The 26886-nt window shown below is 51.2% G+C and overlaps 1 protein-coding gene and 1 long non-coding RNA gene across 5 annotated transcripts in view; one reads left to right on the plus strand and one right to left on the minus strand.

The window, feature by feature from the left end:
- Positions 1-15371: 15371 nt before the first annotated feature.
- Positions 15372-26886, plus strand: part of Pitpnm3 (PITPNM family member 3) — an 83015-nt gene continuing 71500 nt past the window's right edge. The window contains exon 1 of one of the 2 annotated variants that reach the window (XM_004857262.4): positions 15372-15560. In XM_004857262.4, the coding sequence (XP_004857319.2) occupies positions 15539-15560 (22 nt within the window). In that variant the 5' untranslated portion in view covers positions 15372-15538. The remainder of the gene's footprint in view (positions 15561-26886) is intronic. The other variant, XM_013076865.3, reaches the window with a different exon arrangement.
- Positions 20623-24457, minus strand: LOC106010448 (uncharacterized). 3 transcript variants are annotated; one of them, XR_015443202.1, is made up of 4 exons: positions 23858-24457; positions 22203-22299; positions 21703-21817; positions 20623-20739 (listed from the first exon to the last, which is right to left on the minus strand). It is a non-coding gene; the product is annotated as an uncharacterized LOC106010448 (long non-coding RNA). The 3 variants fall into 3 exon arrangements; XR_015443201.1 differs by having other exon boundaries at positions 23581-24457; XR_002386880.2 differs by having other exon boundaries at positions 23303-24457.

Below are 26886 nucleotides of genomic sequence, written 5' to 3' on the forward strand. Positions count from 1 at the left end.
AAGAAGGGATTGCTTTTGTACAAGAGGTCCATCACATTTCAATAAGGTGCACAGACTGCTGCTGACCATATGTGAGCCCAACATGCAATTCCGTCTGTGGAGATGTAGACCTCCCTGTGTCTGCTGCCATGTTTCTTCTGGCCCTCCATGCACCTTGGCAGGCCGCTTCTGTGGATGGGGCTTTGGAGTGGGCCCTGGGCTGGAGAAGAGGCAGAGGGGGATGGGGGGCAGAGGATGACTCCCTCCCCCACCCCCTTATACCTTACCATCTCACTACAGGCTCCCCGCTTCCCCTGTCTTAGGTTTAGGGGCAAGGAAGTGTTGGGGCTGGAGAGTGAAGAGACAGAGTCCTCTTTCCCCTCCCTCCCTGGCTAATAGTCCCTGACTCCCTGAGGGGGAATGTGTGGAGGAGAGCAGCCGAGGGGGTGTGACCACTGCACTGTGGGCCTGAGAGAAGCCCACCGTCAACAGTAGGGCCGCTCCAGAAAGGTCTATCTTCCAGAGCAGGGCTAGTGTCTAAGAGGCACACGCTCTATCTTGTCAGCTGGAGACCCTAAATCAGGGTGTCTGTCCCCCTGCCCCAGTGAGTTCCTGGTACTTCTGGCTCAGGCATGTGCTCCATGCCCTCCCCTATCCTCGCCCTTCTTGCCTCCCTCCTACTAGCCGTGTATTTCACTCCTGTTCAGGCTGGCTCCCGAGAATCTCCCGCCCACACAGCTGTTCCTCTACCTTGTTCTCTTGGTGAGGTCAGCCTAAGACATCACTCATGGGCTGCAGGTGATTGCAACTGCACATTTGTGCCACCTGCTGGAGTAGGGCTTTCAGCACCCCAAATCTCTCTCTCCATGCTTGGCAGCTTGTGGGTATAGGAGAATTCCAGGGAGCCTTCTGGCTCTGAAATGCTGTGATCAAGAGAGGTAGGAACACTTAGATTCCTGCCATGTGGGTTCTGCCATCTACCCTCTAGCCCGGAGTTCCCTTTGCCTGAGCTGTGTTTGACCTAGGAAGGCCCAACAGACACTGATTCATCAGGAGCACAAGGGAGCAGGGAGTCGGGGACCATGAAGATAGAACTGGCCACCAGAACCCCTGCAGCCACCATCCTAAAGACCTTCTGGGAGAGAGTTCAGCTCCAGCTCAGGCTCATTGAGAGAGCTGGTCCTCCTTAACCAGCACTGCCTCAAGCACTGCTTCCAGAGTGTTACTCAGAGTCCAAGAGAAGTTATATGAACATACTGGATTCAACAGCACCTCAATCTTCCCAGCACTTTACAATTCAAAAATGGCTTTAAATAACTGCTCTTCTCTTTATAGGTCACCATAACCACCCTGCTTTGTGCACCAGCAGTAATCTGGCTAAGAACTTGAGCTACAATGCAGCACAATTCACAATAGCCAAGTTAAGGAACCAGCCAAGGTGCCCATCAACAGATGAATGAATAAAGAAAATGTAGTATATACACACTCTATAACATTGTTCAGCTGTAAAGAATGAAATCTTATCATTTATGGAGAAATGGATGGAGCTGGAGACCATCGGTTAAGCAAAATAAGTTTGACTCAGAAAGGCAAGTATCATGTTTTCTCTCTTATGTGGCATCTAAGGGAGAAAAAAATGACATGGAAGTGGAAGAGAGACAGGGAGGAGGAACAGAACCAGGGAGGGCAGAGGAGGATGCTGGAGGGGTGGGCATGATCAAAGTATATTATATACATGTATGAAAAGGCCACGATTAAATCCATTACTCTGTATAATCAATATGCACTAATAAAAAAATAAAAATATTTCTAGCCCCAAGCTAAAATTCTGTGTGACTTCCAAGCCTAAGCTTCCTAATCTGTGGAGTTGTGATAAAAATAGTACCCAACCAGGGTGATTGTGAGAGTTAAAGAATGTAGCCACAAAAACACTTAGAGTGGCAGGCGGTAACTTCTCACTGTCGGATTTGTCTTGAAGGACCTTGTCCAAGGGACCCCTCGCTTCCACTATGGAGCATAGTTCAGGAATGCTCTTCCACTTCTCTCACTGTGCTCTCTCCTGCCCACAGTCTGTGTCTCTCCTTGCCCTTCCTGGCAAGCCACACATCTGGCAGCACCTCTCCTAGCCTGACCTTTGGCATCCTAAACTGCACATCTGGTTTGCTCCAGCTGCTCCAGAGCCATGGTCACCCTCTTGGGTTTCCAGGGCCACCAGAACTTTCTGAACTGGGCCACATCCTTTACAAATAGCTGCAGTGTTAGCTCCATTTTACAGATGAAGAAATTGAAGCATCTGGAAATTAAGGGACATGCCTAGCGTCACATAGACACAGTGACAAAGCCAGAACTCAACCTGCATCATTCTACTTCAACCCCTGTATACTTTTCTTTTTGTCACAGTTGTGTCTTTCTCCCAACTAGGTGGTTCTTACATGGCCTAGACAATCCTAGGAACTGTCAAATGTAAATGCAATCTCTGTTTTTAAAGTCAGCAAATATTTATAATGATCCTCCTCTGCTTCAGGCATGGTGCTTAGTTCTGAGCTTCAAAGATGATTTTGATGTACTTCCTCCCTTCCTGACAGCCCAGCACAGTGATCAGGTCAGAGCTGAGCTCCTGTCTTAGCTTCTATTCACTCTGTCCTAATCTTCTTCCCTCCTTCCCCTACATTCCTCCTAGAGCTGGGTCCTGCTTGAAACCCTAACCACAAGTAATAAGAATCACCCCACTGTCTGGCTGCTAGGTGCTGTATACTTTATTTACAGTGTCTGCATTAATTCTCACACTAACACTAGAATAGACATTATTAGCCCATTTTACAGATGAAACTGAAGCCAAATGAGGTGGAGACTTCCCAACTAGAAAGTGGCTGTAGCCAAATTTGACCACAAATGCTATATTCTTCTCAGTGTACTAGAGTTCCACACCCTCCCACAGTCTCTGGCATTAAGCTGGTTGATCGCCTTCTACCAGGGCCTCCTGCCAGGGGCTGGGCTCAGCTATGAAGGAGCAAGCCACATGTGGCCCTGGCTTCCTGTGTCAGGTGGTATGTGCTGAACTAGACATGTTGGTGCCTACTCTGCAGGCGGCCTTCTACCCCTGTGCAGGCCATCTTGGTGGCAAAGCCAGTGTCCCCAGCTGTCTATTCTGATTTGATTTTCTGCCTCCCAAGGCATGGTTCTCAGGCAACCTATCCCCACACCTGTGGTAAACAAATGGGTACCAGCAGCCTCAGCCTGACATTGTTTCCGAGAGTATCAGCAAACATCCCTGAGTTACAGCTCCTTGGCTGTGACTGGCTGAGCTTCAGTAACAAGCCCAACCCCCATCTCATCTCTCTTTCTGATTGGTCAGGTTAGAGTCACGTGCTCATCCCTGGAAAAGATGTCAGTCTCATGGACTGCACATGGGCCTGCAGCTCCCTGGAGGAAAACCAAGGCCCTATTACCTGAGAGCAAAGGGCACCTGACACACAAAACCTGCAGACACACAAACAAAAGTAGAACTTCCAGCTAGAGAGGTAACTTGGTGCTTGTGTATGTGCTTAGCATATAGAAGGCCCTGGGTTCAATCCCCAGACCCCCCCCCCACCTGAAGGCACATCCTCTTAAGACTAAGTAATATGACAAATTTCAGTTTGGATTAACATTCATTTAAGGTTCACTATATAGTGCAGAAACGCAAAGTCAGGCAGAATGAAAAATGAAACTGAAGCAGAGGGAAAGCAGCCTGCTGTGGTCATGCACTGAAAGGAAGGCTTCATCTCTACTGAGGGTGGCAGTTGGAGCAGTCTTCATAGAGGAAGTGGCATTTGAACCAGGCCTTGAAAGATAGTTGAGACTCTAGTTATTAAAGAAAGGAAGGAAGGGTCCTCCAGGTGGAGGGAACAGCAAAAACAAGGCCAGAAACTTTGAAAGGTGTGGGCATAGATGTGAACATAGTGTGACTGGACACTATAGGTGCTGGCGAGGGTTAGCCAAAGCTGAGACCTCTCCCCATCATCTCAGAACTATGGCAGGCGAACAGGAAAGCCTCCTGCACCCCGGAGGCTGAAGGCTTGGGAGGCAGAGGGGAGAGGCTTCGGTGGCTCACTACTCCTTCTGGCAAGGAATTTTGACCAGTTCCAAGAAGATGCCCTTGAACTGGAATTAGCAGCTTCCCTCACCCTGTCCTCCCTCCCTTCCCTTGAAAGCATGATTTGCCCCAGATTGCCCCTGCTCAAGCTTTCTAATCTTTATTCTGTGTCTAAATGGGGGAATCTATTGGGAGAGCTAGGGCTTTGCCAAGCGCTCCATCTGTATTTAATCAACCCCTCGTCTGATATCCAATCCGTCATAAACTCCGGCCTCACAATAAATGTATGGAGAGGTCTGCAGGCACGGGCTTTTATGGTGAATGAGAAACAAAATCGCTGCCCAAACTATTGAATCAGGAACAATGGGAATCAGGAGAGATGCATGCCAGAGGGGCCAATATTGAAGGTTGCACAACTGGAATGGGAGACCACAGAGCCCTGCCACGCTTGGCCAGAGTGTGTGCCCTCCCAGCAAGCTGGTCAGTCCACCTGGCCACCTTGCGTTCATTAGCTCTTGGACCAATTGTGTATCTGCTCAGTGTGACTGAGGAGTCTTGGCAATCCTGAGACCTGCAGAACCTCCTCCCCGTCCTCCAATGAAAAGCCAGCAGCCTCTGTCACCCATGTAGGCAGTTTGCTGGCCAACATTTACTTCAGTGTCAAAAAGAAATCCCAGATATTCTTGCTGCAGATGTGGAGCTGACTAGACAGTTGGGTCTTGGTGCAGATGATCTAGGTAGGGTCTTGGAGCCTGGGATCTGTTAGTGCTGAGTCCTCACCCCAATCTGGGCTGGAGCCTGACACCAGCAGGGAAAGCACTGCTGTGTGCCTGGTCACCTGTGGTATGTGTGACAGAGGCCACCTGGGCCCAGGGGACTGGGATGCTGGCTTGGCTTACTAAAGCTTTTAATTAACTCACATAATTGTTCACAGCTTGAGACATGAACAAGCCCCAGACTCCCCACTCTGACTCAGGGGCCTGTTTTCTGTCTGAACAAAGGCATCAGCTGAAACAGGAGTTCTTGCAGCCTTAAAGGGTCAGCATCCTTTTAAAAACCTAGTCAAGGCTATGGACCACTTCTGCAAAAAACATACACAGATATACATATGCACACATACATATACATACAATACATGTATGCATCGCACACACAACATATTGCATACACACCTATTTATATACACCCACATGGCTTACACACACATGTGCATGCACACACATATAACACACACACAGTTTCACATCCAGTTTTAGGGACTCATAATCCGTATGTCTAGGCAGGCCTGGCCCTGGGTTGAGGAGTCCTGAATGGAATGATCCTGAGCCCCAGCCACTCCCCCTTAACACTGTGAGGTTGTCTATATGCATAGCAGTGTCCCCATCACAAAGAATTTTCCAATCGCCTACTCTGAGGCAGGCAGAGGAAGATTTACTGCCTTCTTGTCTGAAAATGAGAACAAAAGCCCAGCGTGGGGACAGGTCTCATAGGAAATGGGGAACAAAATTGGGACCAGACCTCAGGCCTTCTGATTTCCATCCTGCTACTTGTGCACCTCCATCTCTGCTTCCTCTTTTTTTTAGCACCCCCAAAACCAAAACATCCCCCCACCCCAGGAATTTCTAATAACTTTCACCTAGGGGTAAGAAACAGAAATCTACTTCCTCAAGTTGAAGGTCACTGGATCTTGGGCTAAGAAGGCTTTTGTTATGTTTTAGTTTCCATAGCTTGAAATAGAATTGGAACTCTGAAAATCTGAATTGTTCTTATTTCTCAAAAATGAAATCCTGCAATGAGGAGACCTCAGAAACCTTGTAGCCTACAACAGCCCCAACACAAAAGCAAGGACAGCATCCATCCTGACTGGGTCTGGTGGACCTGCAAGCCTCTGGCCCCTTGTTTGCAGCATCCTACAGAAGACCTACGCTGCAGGCAGCTGCAATTGCCCGAGTGTTTCTGGAACCCTTAACTTTGGGAGGGGTTTCTGGGTGAACCAGCAGGCCAAGGGCTTTCTCTGAAAAGATGATACTCTACTTGTTCTCTGTGGCTTCTGATCCTCTTAAGATGCCTCCGTTTCTGTCTATTTTCTGAGCCAGTCCCTGTAGTCCCTTTTGATTCTATGAGATCCCGAGAACCTGCCAATAAATTATCTTTTGGTCTCAGAGAGCCTTGGTTTGTGTGTGTTGCTTACAATGGGAAGTATGTGCAATGCCCACACACTATCTCACTGTATGCCAAGATAATACCACTTAGGATTCACTCCTCAGGTACTCAGCACTTCCATCATACTCTCTAACTCTATTTGTCTTATTTATTTAGTTTTTCAGTGTTGGGGATTGAACCCAGGGTTTGCCCATACTATGAAAGGGCTCCACCATTGAGCTACATCCCCAACCCATATTCTCTAACCCTAAACATATCTCACCTCTCTCTTTCTCTCTCCCTCTCTCTCTCTCTTTTTCTCCCTCCTCTCTCTACCTCTGTTTGTCTGTGCTCCAATCTTTCTGTCTCGTAAATTTCATGACTGAAAACCAAAGCTTCCCTCAAACACTTTCCTTGTAGCCTTCACCTTCCTGCCTTTAGAAATGGATTTAACATAAAATAACTGGACAGGATTTCTAGAGATGCTTCTCTATTCACCACCAGTCCTTCTGGGCCAAGATGTTTCCATGACGGACTGCGATCCTTCAGCTGGTAATTTAATTGGCACCTGCTTGGTGAAATGTCTCCCACTGAGGTTTATAGGCGTGGTAAGGAAAGGGATGTTTCTGTCTTCTCCGTGCAAGGCCCGCCATGCCTGGAGTCCCTGGAGTGTCCTTTTGCTCAGCGTGTAATCTAGTATATCTTTAATAAGTGGAGTCAATTCACTTTGAAAACCCTTGTAAAATTCAGCCTTTTAGTCACTCTGACCAAAAGCATTCAAATTGCAATCTGAATAGATGGCCCCAGAAGCCCGGGAGATCTGCCTGGGATACAGCTTGGCAGCCTCAGAGCAGGATGCATTGATAGCCCCAGGAGGCCTCTGCCCAGACAAAGGCAGCTGCCTCTGCGCCCTGGAGAATCCTGCTGACTCAGTTGCTTTCCTGTCTCCTGTACCTGCCACGGGGATTGGCAAGGTCACAGGATCTGATCCAGCTGCAAAGGCTCTGGGAAACCCGTGGGTCTCTCAGGCTCACAGGCTTGTTGCATAGACAAAGAAACACCTGGGTAAGGAAGGCTGGTGAATAGGCCAAGGTTGCACTGGAGTTAGTGGCACAGCCTCAGTCTCTCAGTTTTCTGGGTCTTCTGTCTGTTTTATTCCCTCCAGTGGTTGAGGCAGGAGCCTCAGAAGGCTTGGGTTTGAATACTTCCTCTACCACTTATTGCTTAACCTGAGTCTCTGTTACACTATCTATGAAATGTGTGTGGTCATAAGACTTCTTCCCTTGTTATGTTGCCTTGAGGATTAAAAAGGGTAAGTACATGGAAAACACTGGAAACACTTTCAGGCAAATAGTAGTCACTTAATAAATATCTGTTACAACCATTGTTGTTTTTAGTTTTATTGAATAAAAATATTCTCTGTTGCAGTAGAGAAATAGGGCAAGCCCACGGAAGAGCTTCCCAGCTGGCAGAAGTAGGCAACAGGAATGAATTGCCTAATAAGCGAAGGATTTCTTCCCTACAAGGCTTCACGGCCAGCAGAGGCCTGAAGTTCTTTATAATCACTGGGGAGGCAGGAGAATGGACAGAATAACCCTTTCTTAGTTGCCCCCTCCCCACAATGACTGTATCTTGGCATTTATTCTACAGCTGCCTGGGCACCAAGCAGCATGGGGTCCTGTCTCTGAGGAGTCAAGACACTTTGAATCTGAATCCACACCCACAAGAACAGATTTCACCTCTATCAAGTGGGCTGGCAGTGAGAGCTTTCACATGGCCAGGGTGGTGAGGTCCTTTTTCTTTTTTTTTTTTCTTTATTTCTCCTGGTGCTGGGGATGGAAGCCAGGGCCTCATGGATGCTAGGCAAGTGCTCTGTCACTGATGCGAACCCCCACCACCAAGGTTCCTTTCTCTTATATAGGATGCCTTTCCATGCTGACTTCAGCTCAGACTCTCCACTCTTCTTCCCTGCCTGCTGTGAAGGTTGGTGGTGGGTGCCACTGAGCTAAGACATGGATGAGAGAGGAGAAATTTCCATCCCAAGGCTCAATGCTCTGTGGGCACTGGGGGAGACTCCAGGGAGAGGCCATGGAGCCCTGGGCTACATATCAGTTCTAAACACTTCAGTTCTAAAACTAGGCCAAGTCATCAGGCCTTAGTCTCACCATCCATCAAAGACAGGCACTGGTAGACTGACCTCTCCAGAGAGGTATTTGGCAATGAGTTATTGTCTTAGTTACTTTGTCTCACTGCTGAGACAAAAATACCCAATGCCCAAAGTTAAGGGAGGAAAGGCTTATTTTGGCTTACAGTCTGTAGAGGTTTTAGTCTATAGTCAGCTGGCTCCAAGGCAGGGGGCCATGGCAGGGGGCCATCACAGAGGAGAAACAATTCATGGTGGGCAAAAGGTAGCAAACCAAACAAGAGACTTTAGCAGCGTCTTTCTGCCCCTTTTGTACTCTATCTAGGGTACCAGGATTGGGGCAGGTGCCAAACTAATCAGTGGCCTGATTTAGTAATCATCCATCCTTAATCCTAGCACCCTTAATCTGAGCATTGCACCATGAGTCAGTCAGTAACACACTCTAGATTCAGCCACCTCTGAAAACCCCCCACCTATGACCACATGAGCTTTAGGGGACACCTAGACATGAGCCATAAGAGTTACTTAGAGAAATGGAGTGTGCATGTTCCTATGGCCCAGCAATTCTAGTCCTGTGTCTGAGCTTCAGAGAATCTCTCACACAGGAACATGAGAAGTACAGAGGGGTGTGTGCTGTAGCATAGTTTATAACAGTGAAGTAATACCTAGCCTCCCTGAGCCTCAGTCTCCTTATCTGTAAAATGGGCACGGTCTCTCATAAATGGGACTGCCTCTCTCATAATATTGCTATTGTGAAACTTCACTGGTGTAGAGGGTATTAGGAAAAGAGAACAAGGTACATCATGCAACAAAACAGTATGCAGTAGTCAAAGGGAACAAGACAAGTCTACAAATACATGAGACTTTGATGATTTAGAGGGGATTAGGAAAAGGAAATGAGGTACATCATGCAATAAAATAGTATGCAGTAGTCAAAAGGAATAAGACAAATTTACAAATATCAATGTTGACTAGGTTTAGAAAACAACAACATTAAAAATAAGTCAGGTGCTAGGCATGGTGATACACACCTGCAATCCTAGCACTCTGGGAGGCTGAGGCAAGAGGACTGCAAGTTGGAACCAAACCTGGACAACTTATTGACTTAGTCAGATTGTGTCTCAAAAAAAGAAAAAGGCTAGAGATGGAGCTCAGTGCAAAGGCCCTGGGTTCAATCCCCGGTACTGAAAAAAGAAAAAAAAAGGCCAGGCACAGAAAGACAAGTATAGCATGATTCTGGGGAGAGGAGGGTTGGGGTGGAGGGAGGTTGGTTGATGGATATAAAGTTAAATAGGAAGCATAAGTACTAGGATTCAATTGTACAGTATAATAACTAGAATTAACAATTCACTGTGTATTTCAAAGTAGCTAGAAGGGAGGATTTTGAATGATCATACCACAGGGAAATGATAAATGTTTAAGGTGATAGATATGCTAATTACCCTGGTTCGATCTTACACGATGTATACGTGTATCAAACATCAAATTATAACTCACAGATGTGTATAATATCATGTGTCCATCAAGAATAATATTAAGGGGGAATGTAAGCAGACATGCTGCCACCACAGTTCCACTATGTGATGTTTTAAGTGTATACCTGCAAGCATGTAATGTTTGTGCATACAGGCATGGGGCAAGACATTTTAGAAGGTAGACTGGGAAATATGCAAGTTTCAGAGAAGATCCTTGGAGGAGAGAGACAGAATGGGGATAAATAAAGGATCATATCCAGACTGGTAGGAGATGCCCTGAACTGAGAAGAAGCATAGCAACACTCATTCTATTGTTGTCTATTATGTGCATCTCAGGTTAAAACAACTGCAGATGCAGATCATGTGAATCCAGATAACCCCTTAAAATCATCCAACAAAGCCAACCTGTGTTTCCCTGGTACTTGAGAAGCACAGCCAGAGCTGGAACCAACAGCGGATTGCAGAGGAAGGACCAGGCAGATAGGGGAGCCTGAAAGTGTAGCCTACCTGAGGTGTTTAAGATTCATGATGGGTGTATATAGCATAATATATGCCTGTGATGCTCCATCTATTACATAACTGTTTATATAATCTGATCGTGATTTCCTGCCCCGTCTGATACTGCTGCGTTAGTAATGGGGCAACCCCTCCCCATTTCTCTATTGCTTCTATAGTGCCTTATCATCTACAATTGTGTTTGGTTTTCTCAGTTCTGGAATCCGTCGCAGATAAACAATGTTGTGGGTGGGACTGGGGTGGAGGTGGGGAGAGGGATGGGCTGAAGTCAGAGCATCTAGATGTACCTGTTTGGGGCTTCTAGCAGTGATGAGTGTTTGCAAGCACCAGGAGCCAGTCTTGCAGTGAGTTTAGATTTCACCCAGCGCCTAATTTTTATTTGGTCTAAGTGTAACTTGAAAACAACTGGGCTTGCTTGGGGCCAGTCTCATCAGTCTTGACATCAAACAAATGCAAAACACGAGTCCAACTGCAAGTGTCATGAGCGTGCAGATTGTTGTGGCATTTCCATGGGTATAGGTGAGGGATCCCACTAAACAGTAGACAGCAGATTGGACAGCGGGGTGGAACTCTTTCATTCTTCTCCAGAGAGCACCTGCTACGTCTCACCCTGCCTCCACTACAGCACTGCTTTTCTTGGAAAACCTACCCTTTCAGGCCTCTCCAGACCCTCTCTCCAAAAATCCCATTTCCCAGCACACCCAACTTGGTAAGGCAAAAGCAAGCTAAACAGCAACTGACCAAATGAAATCCAGACTTGAGCCTCCATTCCTCTCAGTATCTCAAGTGAAAACCTGAAGACCAGTTCAACATATTCTGCAGAAGGTTCCCAAACATCTTTTGGAAACATGGAGAATATGCACACATGCTGTCTAGCTTTTGCAGGCTATGCTTGTGGAAACTGAGAGGGGAAGGACTGTAATGCAGAAATAGAGCATTCAGCTGTGTCTACTGGGTGGGCGTCTGTCTTGGCTTGGAGTCCTTACACACGGAGACCAAAGTTCCCCTAAGAGGTCATTGGTTGATCTTAAGGGAATCCTTTTGCCTCTGCAGGAGACCCCAAAAGAGACCTTCGGTGACCCATTGCCTCCTTTAGAGCATCTGGCTTGAGGGTGAGGCCATGGTGGTTCACTAACTGCAGAGAATGGTCCTTGCCTCACCAGAAGAGATGGAGACAGGCAGAGTCCCAACCCCTTTCCTGGGTTGAAGAAAGAGACACACACTAGATGAGCTGCAGTCACCAGTACCGGGAGGAAGAAGAAGCAGTGCTGGATGGCAGGGCAGATTCCATCATGTCCTGGATGCTGGGCAGAATTTGAGATGAGAACAAATATGTTACTCTTGGAGCTCTTCTGGAAGGTTCCGAAGAAGAGCAGTTTGGTCTGGGGCTGCTTTGGGATGTGTCTCCATGGCTATGGGTAACCACCAAGGGACTTCGAAGTGCGGGAAATAGAGGGGAGGAGACTGAAAAGGCCCTACAGCCAAGCTGGAAGATCTGTCAAGGAGGGATGGAGCTGCCAGCCATCCATGTGAAGGGTAACAGTGTGCTAGAGGTAAGGGTGCAGGACCAGAAGAGAAAAGCAGCCGTGAAATTTGGAAGTGGGAGTGAACACAAGCTGGAGTTTGAGAAAGATTGTTAGAGAAAGGGTGTTTGTGCTGGGCCTTGGACAAGTGTGTTTGTCCATGTTTATCTCATCTTTTCGGCCTCGGCCCATGGTCCCAGCTTGTCAAGGCCACTGTGAATAGTCAGGCATCTGCCAGATGGCTCCCCATCCAGTCTGCACAGGCTGCATCCTTATGCATCTACTTCTCTGCCAGGAGCACTTTGCTCACAGGTGTGGTGTGGTCCAAGTCCAAGCGGAGGCCTCCTTCTGCTGACTTTTGTCTACGAATTGACAGGGATATGTCACATGCCTAGGCCATCATCTTGCCCAACTTCCTGTGGGATTTTTTTTGATACCAGGAATCGAACTCAGGACCTTGCACTTGGCTCCCTGTGTTTTTAACAAAGATGCATTTAGAGTGTTGGGCAGCAGCTGTGCCTGAGCTCAGGCTCAGCATGCATGGCAATGCCCAACTCCATCAGTCACTGCAACTGTCCAAAAAGGAAATGAGCTTGGCCCAGCACAACTGGCTTTCCATGGCACCATGTTGGCTCCCTGGGACTGTTGCTTACCTTTCCAAGGGTTTGGGCACCATCTGTGTAGGACCAATATGCAAGTCTGGAAGCTATCATTTTGAGGAGTCATCTCACTAGCTTCCCTTCCCTTCCTGCATGGAGCAGGAATTTGTTCACATCTGTGCTGGGAACTGGCACGACAGAGCCCTGCTGCCTGTTTCTCCTGTTTTCTGGGGCTTAGAGATTTCCTGGGCTTGGAGGCAACTGGCCGCTGTGGAGGCAGAAGCAGAATAAACTGTGGTCAGAGAAAAGGGCCCTGACACCAGATCTCAAAGGAAGGATGGGTCTGAAACTGGGACACAATTGCTCTGGTCACTGTGGCCCAGGAAGCCTGGGCTGGCTCCTGTTCCTCCCTCCCCCAGGCAGTGGAGGTCAGCGTCTCTAAATTGCTAGTTATTCCTTTCTTCAATTAAGGAAGATTCTTCTGATTCAGGAAGTTAACTCCCACCAGTTAATCTAATGGCCTTGAGTCCTGATGCATTTGCTGTGTCTGAAGGCAGGGCTGGAATTGCCTTGGCAGCTGCTAACAATCAGGGATTCAGGAGCTTCCCTGAGGCCAGGCTCACAGTCCCTGCTGGACTCCACATCCACCTCTCCCTTCTGGGGTGCAGATGGGAGCTGACTGCCAGGACAGCTTAAATAGAAGACAGGGATGGAGCTAGGGAGCCTGGGTTCCCACACAGCTAGCCTGGACCATTATCTTCCCATCTGAGAAATGGGGAGAATGGTGTGTGTGTGGGTGAACAGGGAAGGGGATTTCTGAAATCCTAAACTTGGCACCTTCCCGTCACTGCTTGTCCCATCATCTCCCCAGGCAAGCAGGTTAGGGCTTATGGTGGGGGAAGTGGTCTCAGTGTCCATCTGTGGAGTATTATCTGTAAGTAGGTTGTGCTCATCTCGTCTATGTGTGTGTGAATGTGCACACACATGCACACCCTCCCTGCAAACCCAAGGCTGTACCAGGAAATGGGGCTACTGACAGCCTGGGGTCACTATTGCTGCTGCAAGCCAAGGGCTGGGGAAGTGCTCAGGCCTGTTTATTGGTTCTTCTTCAGTCAGTGATTTCCACTGTGACCACTCACACACCTGCAGACCAGGCTGCCAGGCCTCTGGAACTCCCCCAGTGACAGGGAAGTATGAGGACAGCGTGGCACAGTGGACAGAGAACAGCCTTGAGTGTAATCTTGCATGACCACAGGCACCCAACTTTCTCGGCCTCTGTTTCCTCCTGTGTAAATGGGGATGATACGAGGTGCCTCAGAGAACACACACAGGTTAAATAACAGTGAGCACACTGCTTGTCCAAAAAGTATTTATTGCTGTTTCCATCCCAACCCCAGCCCAGGAGTGGGAGGCTTTTAGGGGTCCATTCACACTCCCTGCCTAAGACCTGCTCACCAGGGTATGGGATCCAGAGCTCTTAGGATAAAGGGGCTTCCTGGGAGGTGAGACTTTCAGAGCTAAAATTGGGACAGTCCTTGTCAAGCCAGGATGGTTGATCACCTAGATGAAGCCACCGTAGGAGGCTTGCCAGAGCTCTGGGAAGTCTTTGTTTTGTTGGCGAGGCATCCGAAGGCAGAGAAGGACCCATGACTGCATCATACAGGACTCAGATTTCAGCTCAAATAAGGAAGCCCTAACATTCTTAGGGCTAGTTCTTGTCTGAGGCACTGAGCTCCCTGTCCTTGGATATAATCAACTGGGAGCAGAGAGGTGGCTTAACAGAGATCCTGAGGGCAGTCAAAGCCCTGGAGTGGGAGCTAGACTAAAAGTCCACTGAAGCCTATGTGCACTTGGTTTCCATTAAGGAGCTAATGGAACCCAGGAGTGGGGAACCTGACACACTAGGTGGGGTGGGCAGGAGGGGTGGTGCCTAGCCATGGATGCTAGCCTTTCCTAGATCCTAGGAGGACAGCAGCGCTTCAACGAGGTTGCACATTTCTCTGAGGGGCAGCTATTTCTAACCCTACCCAGCAGCATGGAGCCAGGGAGCTGTATTTAGGGGATATCAGAGACTGCTGAAGACATTGCATCCATCCGCAGAGGGGGCCCAGTCCTGAACTAGGGAGAGGGCTTTCTCAGGGACCCTGCCTCCCAGGCACCACCAAATGACTCTGTTGGGGCTGACTGTGGATTCCCTACTGCCACTGGGCAGACCACACCCAGGTCACCCCTGCCCCCAGGAGGCCTGCTCCCCCCAAAGCCAACATGCTAGGTGTGGGAAAAGGAGAGAGAGCTGCTCACTGCCAGCCCCCCACCCCACCGCAGGCCCAGGAGCCCTGCTGGCCCGGAGTCCCAGCTGCGATTTGCACGTGTTTGACTCGCTTCTTCAGAGAGGCACAGAATCCCTTCTCCTTTCAGACCTGGAAAGGACCCAGAACCACCGGAGTGGGGGGAAGGAGGCGATGAAGGTGCCTGTCTGTCTCTGTCTCTGATCTCTGAGTGACTTCCCTCTTGGCTTCTTGTGGCCCTGTCTTCCTTTTTCTGGTTCTGTCACCCTCTCCTGCTACCAGGCTCTGGGTCTGCGCTGAATGTCTTTCTCTCCCCCCATGGGTGTTTCTGCCCTAGGAGCGTCTCCCTCGGGCACCGTGTCTCCAGGTCTCTGCGTCCCTCTCCCCCAGTCCACATCTCCATCCCCGTCCGGATCGCGGTGTCTCAGGTTCCGAAAGCCCTGACTCTCAGGAGGTCTGTGCGCCGGTCCCGGTCCCGATCGCCGTCGCCCCTGGGCTGCCGTCCCCCGCGCGCTGCGGTGGCCGGAGCGGATCAGGCTGGACGCGTTGGCCGCGGCCGGGGCGGGGGTGCGGGCCCGCGGGGGCGGCGCTGGGCGCCTTCCTTCGTCAGTCCCTCCCCGGCGGCGCGAGGGGGGGCCGCGGCCGCCGCTCGGCGCCTTTAAGGGAGCGGGAGGGAGCGGTGAGGCGGTGGCGGCTGCGGTGGCGGGGCGCGGGGCGCGGCGGAGTCCGCTCGGGGCCAGGGCCGCGCCCGGAGCCTTGAAGAGCGCGTGCAGCGCAGCGGAGCCCGCCGCCCGGGATATGGCCAAGGCGGGCGGCGCAGGTGAGGGCGGGCGCCGAGAGGGCAGGGCCGGCGGCCGGGGGAGGGACCCGCGCCTCCCGGGGAGGGGCCGCGCACCCAGGTGAGGCCCCCGCGCAGGTGGGCGGAGGTTCTGGGAGGGCAGGAGGGGGCGGCGGTGGCGAGGGCGCTCGGCGCACCTCGCGTCCTTCCCGCCCGCCCCCCCCCGCCCCCGTCACCTCGTGGGACACTGCGTCCCCCTCCCGGAGCCCCGCTGGAAGGGGCCAGTTCTGCAGCGCCACTGGGCAGGCTCGCTGTTGGAGGCTTTCCCCAGCCTCCGAGGCCCCAGGCAGACCCAGGCGTCCCGACCGGAGGGGATGTCCCGCGGCCGCCCATCCACCACACGCCCGCCCCGCAACGTAAGCAGGGACGCGCCCCCTTGTCCTGCCACTCTCTGTCCAGGACGCGACAGCCCCCTCCCCCCGCCCCCAGGTCTATCAGGAGACCCAGATTCTTTCTGGAACAAGAGGGGTGCTCCGAGACGCCGTCTGGTCCCCAACCCCCACCGGGCCTGTAACGCAGAGCCTCAGGCCCGAGGGGTGCAGGGGGTTTGACGGCGGGGCTTCTTCTGGGGTCCCATAGGCTTTGTCCTCCGCAGGCTCAGGCTGTGTAGCCCGTGGTTTGAGGGAGTGGATATTAGTCATTCGTTCATTCATCCAGCCAGACGTTCATTCACCAACATCTGCTCTGTGCCAGGCCCTGAGCTGGGCGCTAGGATCAGGAGAGGACCAGACACTATCCCTCTTTGCACACTCTGGGCCCCACGGTGCCTTGGGAGGCTAGGGTTGGGGAAATCCTGTGCCCAGAGAGCCGGCCTTACGTGGGCGGCAGCAAGCCTGGTGTCAGCAGTGCTGACTTGTGAGGTTGGCTGTGAGAAGCTACCATGAACCTACACCCAACCTGTGATATTGGCAGGTACCATGCTATCCCCTGGGACCAGGGATCGGCCTGGTGTGAACCCCACTTCTCCACCCTTAAGCGAACATAGTGATGGAATGAGTGTGAATGCACCTGTGTGCACACTAGGTGTGAACACCCCTGGGCTGTATGTAAATTCTCCCAGCCCTGCTTGTTGCCCAGGACCTGGGCCAGGTACCAGTGTCCCTGCTCCCGTACTGGGCTTGTGAGTTAGGTCCCTGAGATATGCTCCTCTTTGTCCCCAGGAATCCTGTCGAGTGGAGCTGCTTGTGTGAGATGCAGGTAGTACAGAACACATTCAAGCACCTCGTTTCTCACTTCCCTCCCTCTCCTTTCCTAGGAAAGGCTGGAAAAGGCTCTCTACCTCCCTCTGTCTTCCTCACTCCACTCCTCAAAAGGGCACAGGGCAGAGTATATGTCCTGTCCACTGTCCCACGCTGTGTGTGCTTGTGTGTGCACATGCCTGGACACCATGAACACTGGTTGTTTGTTCAACACCCTCATAAAAAAGCAGTTAGCAGTTGTTGCTTGAACTATGCACCAGGCACTGTGCTGAGCCCTTTACTGCCTGCTGACCCTGGGAGGTGGGAAATGTCACTCTCCTGCTCCTTTTAAAACATCTAGAAATAGACACCCAAGGAAATAACTCCCTTAGGCCAGTGGGGCTGGCCAAAGCTTGGACTCAAAGCCAAGTCTGTTGATTTCTAAATCAATACCCTGATATGTCATCCCCTCACTGAATGGGAGGGCCAATCTCAGGCCCTCTTCCTTGGCTTTGAGTCCCTTGGTTGTTCCGTGGGCTGAGTCTGTGGGAACTTGTACCAGTGACAGGTGAGGACTGTCCTGCTCCGGGCACCAGCACCTCATGCTGATCTAACACTCTGTTTCCTGCTGCAATTTCATGCTTGGGCCTTTCCCTCAGGGTAGTGCAGCTTTCCCTCCTCTGTGATCCACTTGCCCAGCTCCTTTCTCCTTTACTCAGCTGCTGCCCCAAGGAGACTTTTGAGATGATCAGCAACATTTGATTACTCTTCCCTTTCTCAGCTCTTCCAGGCTTCTTTGCATTTTGTAAATGTTCCTTCTCTAGGCTCCTAGACCTAGTGAATTGCAAATCCACAGTAGTGTGTGGATAGGAATCACATGCCCCCGAAAACTGCATCCATGAAGAACAGTCAGATGGATATACTTTAGAACACAGGCAGTCCTGGAGGTCAAGAGCCCAAGTCCCTCTCTTTACAGCTGGTGAAACTGAGGCCCAAGGAAGGGATGTACCACAGAGAGGTGTGACTGTTCAGTACCCTCTGCTTCCATGGGCAGAAAGGCAGAAGGACCTGGCCTTCACTCCGAAGGATGACACTAGATTAAAGGGAAGCTGCTTGAACCTGGGCTATGGGTGAAGGGTCTGCTTCCTGACCTGTGGTGTGGTGGTGGGGTCCCTAGCCAGTAGACCACCGATTGGGGGAAGAGATAGGGATTTGGCTTCCAGGGCTGCCATGGTATCTGGCTCCAGGTCATCACTTTGTTGTTGTGCAGTATATAGCCTGAGCATCTGGCCATGGCTGTGCCAGCTGTGTCAGAAGCAGAAGGGAAGAAGTTCAAGGACTTTCCCATAGCCAGGAGAATTCAGGTACAAGAGGAAAATGTAACCAGGTCCCAGAAAGGATAGAATACATCTGTAGAAGGTAGATGCAAATGGGTTACTACCAGTTTCCAAACTGAGAGGATTTTGGTCACACAGATTAAGAATCCTTATAGTAGCCAAGTGTGTTGGCACCTGCCTGTAATCCCAGCACTCGGGAGGCTGGGGTAGGAGGGGACTGGACTACATAGTGAGTTCAAGGCCAGCCTGACTCACAAAGTGAGACCCTGTCTCAAAAAACAGAAACAAAACCCAAAATGAACAAATCCCCAAAGAATCCTTACAGTGCCTCTTCCCACCCCCATCTAGTCTTGAGGGCAGGGAAGGAGGCCCTTGGTCTTATCCTGTGGACAGAGGAGGAGGGAAGCCTAACTTGGGGGTAACGGCCAGCAATAGAGAGATGGGAGACAGGGGTAGAGGAGGCCTCAGGATTCTATTTATGAAAGAAATGATAATTCACAGTACAGAGCTACTTGTGGGGTAGAGGAAGCCAGTGATTAAGTTGAGACCATGAAGGCTGGATTTTCCTAGAAAAAGGGTCTTTAAAGGCTGGCAGAATTTGGACAGAAAGGTGACAAAGGGCAGGCTTCCAGGTGGAGAAAATGGCTTGAACGAGGGCAGGGAGTTTGGAAGTTGACGTGTAAGTATGGCAGGAAGTACCCCCAATGAAGAAACCTGCAGGGGGTTGGTGTGGCAGGTTCCTCCAGGGAGCACAGGGCAAAATGGAGCTCCAAAGAGTGCTGAGGACGGCATTGACAGTATGAAACTTAGGTGTTTCAACACCTGCCTCTGGCTGCTTCATGAGCCTCTTGGAGGCTGGAGAGGGGCCAGCCTGGCCCAGCTGCCTGTGTTGGGAGGGTTTGTTCTGGTTCCTGCCAGTGCCCCTCCCTTCCCTTCCTCTGTACTGCCCTGGAGCACTCCCTCTGTGCCCCAGGAGGCTGCAGGGGTGTCTGTGGACCTAGGACCCTGCACATGAGAGGCCCCACATCTCCAGGCTGGGTAGGAACTGAGAGATCAGCCAGAAGAGTTTGGGAAACTGTAGGGAGGGGGAAGGAATGTTTGAAGAGACCTAGCTGCAGGCACAGAGCCCAGCCTTCCAGGCTGGAGGAACCAGTTTACTCCTAGGTGCTGGCCTCTGATCCAAGGGGTGGGGCTGGCGGGTGCAGTGCATCAGACCTACTCATTTGAGTCAGTAGCATCAGGGTGATACCTTATTCTTGTGTTCTAAACCCTCGTTAATTGGGACAGTGAGGCCTGAGGAAGGCTGGGGTTGCCCAAGGTCACAGAAAATGATGGCAGAACTGAGCCTGGAACCTGGGATTCCTGCATCATTGGACTTTGCTGAGTTGATTTCCTTTATTGCCCTTCCTGGAAGAAGCATGTGCCTTTATGTCACTCCAAAGCCAGAACTCCTCCACCGTGACCTTGTTCTGTGGCACCCAGGGGCAGGGACCAGGGGCCAGATTGCTCAGTGGTGGAAACAACTGAAAGCTTGGGAAAGAGAACAGGCTGGGGTTTTCTGGACTCTGGGAAATTCCCACTCCTAGAACACCAGGACAGCCTTCCTGTTTGCCTTGGAAACAGCATCACCTTCTGCAAGGAGACTGTACTTACCTTCTCAGGTCCCAGGCAGGTAGCCAGTGTCCAGATTCCTGGATTTCCTAAAACTCCACCTCCAGGAAGCCTTCCTAGACATTCCTGCTGTTGGGAACATGGAGCTTGGGGAGTTCTCATATTCTGAAGCTAAAGCTCTGGTCCCTGTGGAATTACCTGTCATAGCTGCAGAGCCAGCAGGTCTCAGCAGGCCCCAGCAGGAGACCCTTTGCAGCCCTTAGTCCTGACTATGGCACCATTGAATGAGCAAGGACAGTGCTGCCCAGATACAGGGTCCACTTCCCGCATGTTACCTTGGGCCTGGACCACCTTAACCCCATTAGACACCCCTGGGACTTGACCTACGTGTGGCAGTCCAGCAGTGGGACGCAGAAGGTGAAGATGTGGCTAAATGCTTCTCCTCTGCCCTTGCTGGGGGTGTGTCTGGGTGAGATGGGCCAGACAGGTGGGCTTTCCTCATATCCATTGAAACATACTGTTATAGTTCATAGATGGAAGAGGCTTGAAGATCTTTCAGTTTGCCTGGGAGATGAGGTCAGAAAGGCAAAAGGTTCTTTTCTGAGGTCAAGGACAGACAATGTGGATGCTCAGAGACCAGTGCAGCTTTGGGGATGGGAGCTTCTTGGTAGTATAGCTATTAGGAATTCTCTGATTCCAGGCTTGTGGGAGGGAGGACAGGGTCAGAAATTGCATCCTGGGGACAATCTTGGTGCTGTCCTATTACAGCCCTCAACATATTTTCCTGTCCAATATCTTGACAGCATCTCTTTGAGGTAGTGCCAATGTTTTCCCCATTTTATGGATGATGAAATTGAGTGGTGTCTTGCTCTAGAATCAAACATAAAATTGGAGGCAGAGCTAGAGTTAGCACTTAGGTCTCTTCCACTCTTGCATTTAATATTTTTAGGAGTTAAATTGTCTAACAAAGCAGAGACCTGTCTCCGGGCCCCGGTTGACCTTGAACTATCCCCTCTGGGCCTCGGTTTTTTCATCCTTGGAAGGGAAAGAGGAAGAAGAGTTGGGACGTTAGGATGAGCTTTAAGTACTTTGAAGTTCTCAGCATGCTTTTCTCTCCTGGCCTCTCACTGCGGCCTTCACTGCCCTGGGAGGGGCTTTAACCTCACATGGAGGGGGAGCTGAGGACTTAGGCATGGACAGCACTTCCCCCCTGGGGGTCCTGAGCCCCAGCCTATCCCCAGACCTGCAGCTAGGAGCCTTTTGGAAGAGGGTGGTGCCAAGGGCCCCCAAGGGCAGGGATGGAGGTGGGAAGGGGGAGCAGAGAATGCATAACAAATGAGTTTAGAAATCAAATGAGATCTGAGTTCCCCACCCACTCCCTCAAATCTCTCTACTCTCTTCTCTCTTAAAATTCTCGTTTTCTAAAGAGAAAAGAAAATGCTAAATTGCACCCCCTTTCGAAAAGGATTAGGAGCCTAGTGAGTCACTCCGGAGGTAAATGCCACCTCCAGGGTCCCACGTGTGCCTGTGGAGGCCTGCACAGCTGTGTGGCCACCAGCCCCCGTGGACTATGTGTGAGGGGAGGGTGGACAAGGCCCCTTGTTCCTCCTGCTCGCTTTGGCTCTGGAAGGGAGCTGGGTCCCAGCAGGCGCACCAGGCAAGCCAGCCTGCTTCCTCTGGACTCCCCCTGAGCTGCCTTTGTGAGACTAGCGTGTGGATGGGGCTGGGCTGAGACTAGTGTGGTAGGCTATTTGACCAAGGCTCAGTTTGAGGCTGGGAAGGGTGCAGGGTATGGCATGACTGGGCTCTGTGGCTGTAACTGGGCAGTGTGGGTGCTTTCAAGGCTCTGGGTGGGTTCGAGAGCTAGGTTTGGCCAGCTGATGTGAGTTTGTCTGCTTTTGGAAACCTGGGTTCTGGGTGTCCAGCTGTCCATTCTAGGTGTGCTGTCAAGGCCTTGTTCCAGGGCTAGAAACCAGGAGCTTGGAGGGGATGGCTTGCCTGGGGAAGGAGCCTGGGTGAGGGGAGCACCTGGTCTCTCTCGGAGAGGGTAGAGATGATCTGGGGCAGGGGAGGCCAGCGAGGAAGTGTTTCACTTCCCAGACGACCCATTATTCTGGAGGGAGGGGAAATAGACGTGTGTTAGCCGGGGATGCCAAACAAGGGTTGAAAGCAAAAATAGAAACACATTGGGCTCTGTCTGGGAGGGGCACTGAGTTCTGGTGGATCTGAGAGGCCTCTTTTGAGCCGTCTGCTGCTGATGCCGTGTTTGCTCAGCTCTGGGTATTTGCAGAGCACGTCACATCCTGCACTCCTGCCCTCCTTGGGGAGAGACTTAGGTGTGCAGGATTTGTGACCATAAGCACCCACGAGGGGACAGCTGAAAGGCTTGAACTTGTTCTAGGAGTCTTTCAGAGATTCTGAGCCTCTGTGGCCACCCCTCACGCATACACCATTGACCCTTTTTGGATTGTTCTGGATTGGTCCACGTCCGCACTCACCTTGATCAGAACTCCTTCTGGCCCCGCCATGGCCATGGTGGTTCCCACTTCCTGTCCTCATGAAGCTGGTCCCTCCTGAGAAGCTCTGGAATCATCCCTGGTGGCAAAAAGAGCTATTTTGAGCCTTCCCCATTATGGCCTGGTGGGGAGGAGTGTGTTTATTCCTTGTTGCTTTTTGTTTCCTTCTTATGTGGTATAATCTGGGGCACTGAGGGGAACATTATCTAGCCTTGCCTTCCAGGGCCCACTAGCAATTCCTTGGTTATTTTAGCACCAAATGGAGGGGTCCAGGGGCAGAGGCAACCTTGGGCCCTATCCTTCCAATCCTCGAGTGTCATGTGGCACAAATTGCCAATGCGGGATCACATTGACCAGTGGAGGGGTTGGATTTACAGAGGTGGGTGGTGGTGGGCTTCTCCCCTTCTATTTGCTTTAGGCTGGTGGTGGCTTTTGAAGCCCTTCCGAAAGAGCTGGCTGTCACTGTTGTGGTCTCTGCATCCTGCAAGGAGTCTGTGATCCTACTCTGGCCTCCCCATTGGGGCTGGTTTGGGGCTTGGATCTTGAGCCTCTGTTCTCAGCTCCCTGCAAAGGGGTCCTGGCACTTTCAGATGGCGTGCCTTTCTCTGTCCTGTCCTGGTTTCTGAGATGCTCCATGTCCACTCTGTCTCCCTGGCTGCCCTCTGGATGAGCCTGCAGGTGGCAGAGCCTGCCAGTGGCACAGTGGCAGGTGCTATGGGGAACTCCCTTTGAGGGGAGGATAGAGCCTCCTCCTTATGGAACAAGAGTCTGTCGAGACATGGGGGACATCTGGGCCTTGGGAGAATTGTTCCAAAGAATTCAGAACTGTTGGGAGCCTAGTTGGCAGAGTAAATGAAAGTACAATAGATAGCCAAAGCTATTAATCACTAATTATCTTCTAAATAAGGTAATTAATGGATATTTAAATGGCATATTTATAAGATACCCGCAGGTCTTCAAAAAGCACATCTTCCCCAAAGCAACTGGTTTGGCTCCCTGGGCCCTGTTTGGAGACCTGAGTTCTATCTCCTAAAATGCTGGATGTACCAGATGAGCTGTGCCACACCCCTACCCACTCCTACCCTCCACCAGTGAAGCAGGGCCAGTGACAGTAGGTGCAGTGACAGGCTGTTTCCTTCTCTGAGCTTCAGTTTTCTTCTCTGCAAACAGGGATCATGAGCTGACTTCCTTGGGCTACTGTGAAGCTGATAGGAAGTGGAGGTCATGGGTGTCTTGCAATAGTCTCAAATGTTGTATGGAATTTAGAGCATTCATTGTGAACATATCCTTAACGTTATTTGATGTCACCCCATTGACTGTGCTGGGTACCACCTATGGCTAGGGGAGAGTCCTGACTTACTGCTTTGTTTGTGACTAGGTCAAGGCTTAGTTTGTAACTGGGATTGTGGTCAAATGTGTGGCTTGGTTTGAAACTGAGGCTGTGGCACTTCTGGCAGAGATCCCGGGTTGGTCTGTGGCCAGGGTTGTGGGTCCATCCATGGTTGGGCTGAAGATTCAGGAAATAGTTGAGGTCCAGGTTTGGGCCATGACTCTTCTCTAGGACTTGAGTTGCTGTCAGGACGATTGTGCGGTCTGAAGCCTCTGCCTCAGCCCTTGAGCGTTACGCATGTACTCACAGAACTGCCTCATTGCCCCTGGAAGCTGATTTCTCCTTGGATCCTCCAGGTTGTCAGCTTCAGAGACTGGGAGCCACGAGAGACAGGTCTTCCAAGGCTCCTGGCCATCCCCTGAAATAGCCCCCACACAGCTCAAGAGTGGCACATCTAGCATTTTAGGAGATAGTTAGGACTGTTTCTATAGCAACCAACCCCCAACTGGCACTAGTTTCCTTCAATAATGCCTTTTTCTGGAAGTAGCTTCTCCTGGCCTCTCATCTCTCATTGGGTGGCTCCATAGCCCCTTCAAGGCTAGGTATGGGCTGGCTGGCTCTAGACTGTCCTGGTCCCCAAGCATCTGACCCAGAGAGAGGTCCTGAGGACATGCCCATGGGATGCTCCCCTGAGAGGGGCCCTTCTGAGTTCTGCCTTGGGCTAGACCATGCTGAGTCTAACAAGAGCTTTCTCTACCCAGCCCTGAGCTAGGAAAGTTTATGATCTCATAGAAGATTCTTATAGGGTGTGTCTGCCCAGGCTGGTGGTAGGGTGGGAGGACAGCCCAGTGGAGAAAGCAGATATGGACCTAGTGCAAATAGGGGTTCTGATGGATTCAAACTTTGGACATGGTGGGAACCCAGAAGAGGCTGGCCTCAGCCCAACCTCGGGGGCAAGGAGGGGTTCTGGCTGATTCTTCCAGCAGGAATGGGAAGAGAATAGGGTTGAGATGGGAGTGGAGGACAGGAGCAAAGGCCTGGAGGGAATATGGGAAGTTGTGGAAAGCTTCCTAGTGGCAGTGTGTGGTGGGACCAGGGGCTGGGGTGAGAGCAGGTCCTGGCTTAGGTAACTTTAGCTTTGGGGGACAGATATGATAACCTCTAGAGCTATGACAGAAGGGAGGACAGAGGGATCAGTCCCATGAGAGTGGGCAGGAAAGAGGAGGGGCTCCCATTTTAGGGGTCTGGGGAGAAGCCTCAGAAATTTCCACATAGAAAAGAAGCAAAAGAAAAGCCCTCAGATAATCATGATGTGGTATTTTATTTAATAAACCCTTCTATAGCACTGATAGGGTATGAGACACTATACTAAACCTTTTTCATATATTCATTCATTTAAACCTCATTGCTACCCAATGCAAGTATAATCGTCACCCTATTTTACAGATGAGTAAACTGAGGCACAGAGCAGTTTAGTGTCATTTCCTAAGACCACTAATTGGAAAGCATAAAAGCTGAGATTGGAGCCAAACCAGTGGGAGTGGGACAGTGGAGGGAGTTGAGGGAGGGGACATTGGTCTCAGGGGAAGACAAGGTGGTGGGAGGAGGTGGGCCTCCAGAGTGGCTGGGCTGTCTACAGGCCCTACCCGGACTCTGCAGAGGGCCACACTCTGCATTCTGCCTCTGGACTTCTGGGGCTGCAAGGCAGGAGTGAGGAGCAGAGAAGTGTGATTCTACACGTGCTTGTGTGTGGCCGTGTGAAGGCTTCAGTCTCTGTGTGTGCATGGGGCTCTTACTACCCATTGGGAGCAGGGGCCTGAGCATTTTGATCATGCTGAGGGTCAGGAGTTAGACCCAGGTATGTGCTTGTTAAACCTGCCATCCTCATGCACACATAGATGCCTCTGTGTGTGCATGCATGTATGAAAAGGAGGGAAGGAGGAGGGAGGGAGGGAAAGGGGGGGAGGGAGGGGAGAGAGAGAGAGAGAGAGAGAGAGAGAGAGAGAGAGAATATCCAATGAGCCAGTAGCCCCAGCGAAGCTGCACACTTACCTGCCTCTCAGGCTTTCTCTTTCTCTGAGGTGCAGATTGTGCTGAGCATCTGGCACCACCAGGACAGGTTTAAGACACAGCCTCAGGCAAGGCTGGGCCCTGAGCTGGCCACAGTCACCAGCCAACAGGTCAGCAGGTGTGAGTGCCAGCACAGTGTTGTACACCCCCTGGCCACCTCAGGGTGCTTGCTCCTCCCCGGAGGTCTGGGAATTGTGTGTGTGTTTGAAATTCCCACAGTCATGGCTCTCAGCAGATGTCCTGCCGTACTAGGTTCCTTACTCTTGTGGAGAAAGTTCCAGATCCAGCTTCCTGGAAATGGCTCCATTTCTGTGGCCCAGGTCTCTCCCTCCCTCCCACTCTGCCTCAGCTTGTGCAACTCTGTCCAGCTTTTCCTTTGAAGATGAGCTTGGGTCCCCTTCTCCCAAGAAGGCCTCCAGCTGCAAGATCCCCACCTCTGGGCAGTATGGCTGACACATGCTGAGACCCTGGCTGGAAAGAGTGGCAAGTGTGGGATTTGGCACAAGGACCCCTCTGCCCGCTCCTCTGTTTTCCTGTGCTCTGTGCAGGACGAAGTTCAAGGCTGATGCTCCTAAGGGCAGGGCCTATTCCAGCTTATCTCTGTCCCCCACTTCTTCCTCCCAGGCACCATCTGGTCTGAAATCTGGCCCTGGAAGCACCGGCCAAAGCCTTTATTTCTCATTGTGCTGAGCCAGGGCTTTCCTTGTGGTGAAATGCCTTCCCTTTCTGACAGGGCTTCTGAGCACAGAGTGGTGTCCCCCTTTAGGTGGGCATTTTACCCTTAGGCTGGGGCTGCCCTGGGTAGGGCAGAGACTCACAGAAGCCTCCCGACTGTGTGCCTGCCCATCTGCCTATTCATGTGTCACTGGGAGCCAGGGCCGAGATGGGGAAGGTGGACAGATGGAGACAACAATCTGAGCTGCAATCTCTGGCCACACCCATGCTGGGGAGATGCAGGACTGGGGCAAAGCCTGTGGCACCACATTGGCCCAAAGGTGGTAGGTAGACTGGCCAGGAAAGAGGTTGGAGTCACTCCCAGAACCCAGTCCCTGCAGGGCTCAGTATGGATCTGTGCTGGCCGGCATAGGCAGGGAGTGCAGGATCGCTTGCTTTGCTCTGGAAAGTGTGAGGATGCTCCCTTCTCTTTGATACTGGTTCAGGGTTTTTAAATCAATGTGGTCTTCAGGAAGAAGTAGGCAGAGCCTAGGAGGACACAGAAGGGGCCTTGGACAGGGCCCTGGCAGCTGTTGGAAGCCCTCAGGTGGT

Source organism: Heterocephalus glaber, unplaced genomic scaffold, assembly GCF_053883595.1.
Source record: "Heterocephalus glaber isolate CG9 unplaced genomic scaffold, H.glaber_assembly_v1.0 deba00001564, whole genome shotgun sequence".
Lineage (NCBI taxonomy): Eukaryota > Metazoa > Chordata > Mammalia > Rodentia > Bathyergidae > Heterocephalus > Heterocephalus glaber.